General features: G+C 54.8%; 1 protein-coding gene across 1 annotated transcript in view; it reads right to left on the reverse strand.

The window, feature by feature from the left end:
• SLC31A2 (solute carrier family 31 member 2) overlaps positions 1 to 1,321 on the reverse strand; it is a 3,961-nt gene extending 2,640 nt beyond the window's left edge. The window contains exon 1 of the mRNA XM_017829198.1: positions 538 to 1,321. Within this exon, the coding sequence (XP_017684687.1) occupies positions 538 to 663 (126 nt within the window). The 5' untranslated portion in view covers positions 664 to 1,321. The remainder of the gene's footprint in view (positions 1 to 537) is intronic.
• Positions 1,322 to 1,461: the final 140 nt, after the last annotated feature.

The following is a 1,461-nucleotide window of genomic DNA, read 5'->3' on the forward strand; positions in this document are numbered from 1 at the left end:
ACCCAGGCTGGGCTTGTGGAACTCAGGCTGGGTTTGTGGAACTCAGGCTGGGTTTGTGGAACTCAGGCTGGGTTTGTGGCACTGCAGGAGAGACACCCCAACACTGCCCATCACCAGGGAGGGGCTGTTGGGGCCAGGGGGGTGTCCCAACATGCTTGGGATCCATGGGATCCTTATCCACAGGATAAGGGGGAGGGCTCCTGAGCTGGGCAGCAGGTTTGAGAAGTGGTAGAGGATTTATTTAGCCCAATCCCCCCTGAAATTCCTAGGGAGGATTTTTTGGAGGGGGTTGCTCTGAAAAAAATATACAACTTTGCCTCGACTCCACAAAAACGTGGGAGTTACAACATGATGCTGGGAGAATAATTTAATGAGGGAAAAAAACCACCATAAAAGGAACTGGGAAGCTGAGACATCACTGAGTGACCTGGGAGGGTTGGCAGGCTGAGATGGGGTGCTTCCCACACTTCCCTGTTTCCTGCTCTTGGCATGGGAAGGTGCCCTCCAAGCCCTGGGATGGATGGATGGATGGATGGATGGATGGATGGATGGATGGATGGATGGATGGATGGATGGATGGGTGTCCCAGGGCCTACCTGTGGGGCTGTGGACATTCCAGAAGTCAAAGAGCAGCACTGCCGTGTCCGAGAAATAGAAGGTCATCTGGAAAAGAGACCAAGGAAAGGGCAGCACAAGGAACCCCTCGGGCTCCACTCACCCACCAGCCCAGAGGGCTGAGCTGATGCTCATCTGGGGTTTTACCACATGGTGCAATCTTTTTTCCCCCAGTTCCTGAAACAGGAAGAGGAACTTGCACTGACAATCCCAGTCACGCTGACTGGACTAAACTCTTCCCTTGACCTCCAGCAGGACAGTTCTCACCTCCAGCAGCAGCTCCTGTGCGTGTCTGGGCTGTGAGAAAAAGCCAGTTTAGCCCTGTGGCAAAGAGAGACCAGTCCGGGACTCCACCAGCCCAGAGTTGAGAAGGGAAGGTCTGTGGGGACAGGTGGAGGCTGGTGGACACCACCCACAGCCTGATGAGAAACCTCCCAGGACAGAAACCTCTTGCGTTGCTGGGACACCCAAAATCTCAATCCCCAGGGCACCCAGAGCCACTGTAACCACACAATAATGTGTCTCCTGACAGAGGAGCATTGTCTGTCTGTCCAAACTGGGGCTGCCAGGACCTACAAAGGCACCACCCCCCTCCTTCATCAGGCTGAAACAGGAGGAACAAGAACTGCTCTTGTGTAACAAACCCAGCTGCAGAGCTCACACCCAGCTGCCAAGTCATTGAATCACAGAATCAACAGGGTTGGAAAAGACCTCCAAGATCATCGAGTCCAACCTGTGACCCAACCCCACCTTGTCACCCAGACCATGGCACTGATGCCACATCCAGGCTCTGCTCAAACCCCTCCAGGGACGGGGACTCCACCCCCTCCCTGGGCAGCCCATTCC

Source organism: Lepidothrix coronata, unplaced genomic scaffold (assembly GCF_001604755.1).
Source record: "Lepidothrix coronata isolate B3197 unplaced genomic scaffold, Lepidothrix_coronata-1.0 Scaffold160, whole genome shotgun sequence".
In the NCBI taxonomy this organism is placed as follows: domain Eukaryota; kingdom Metazoa; phylum Chordata; class Aves; order Passeriformes; family Pipridae; genus Lepidothrix; species Lepidothrix coronata.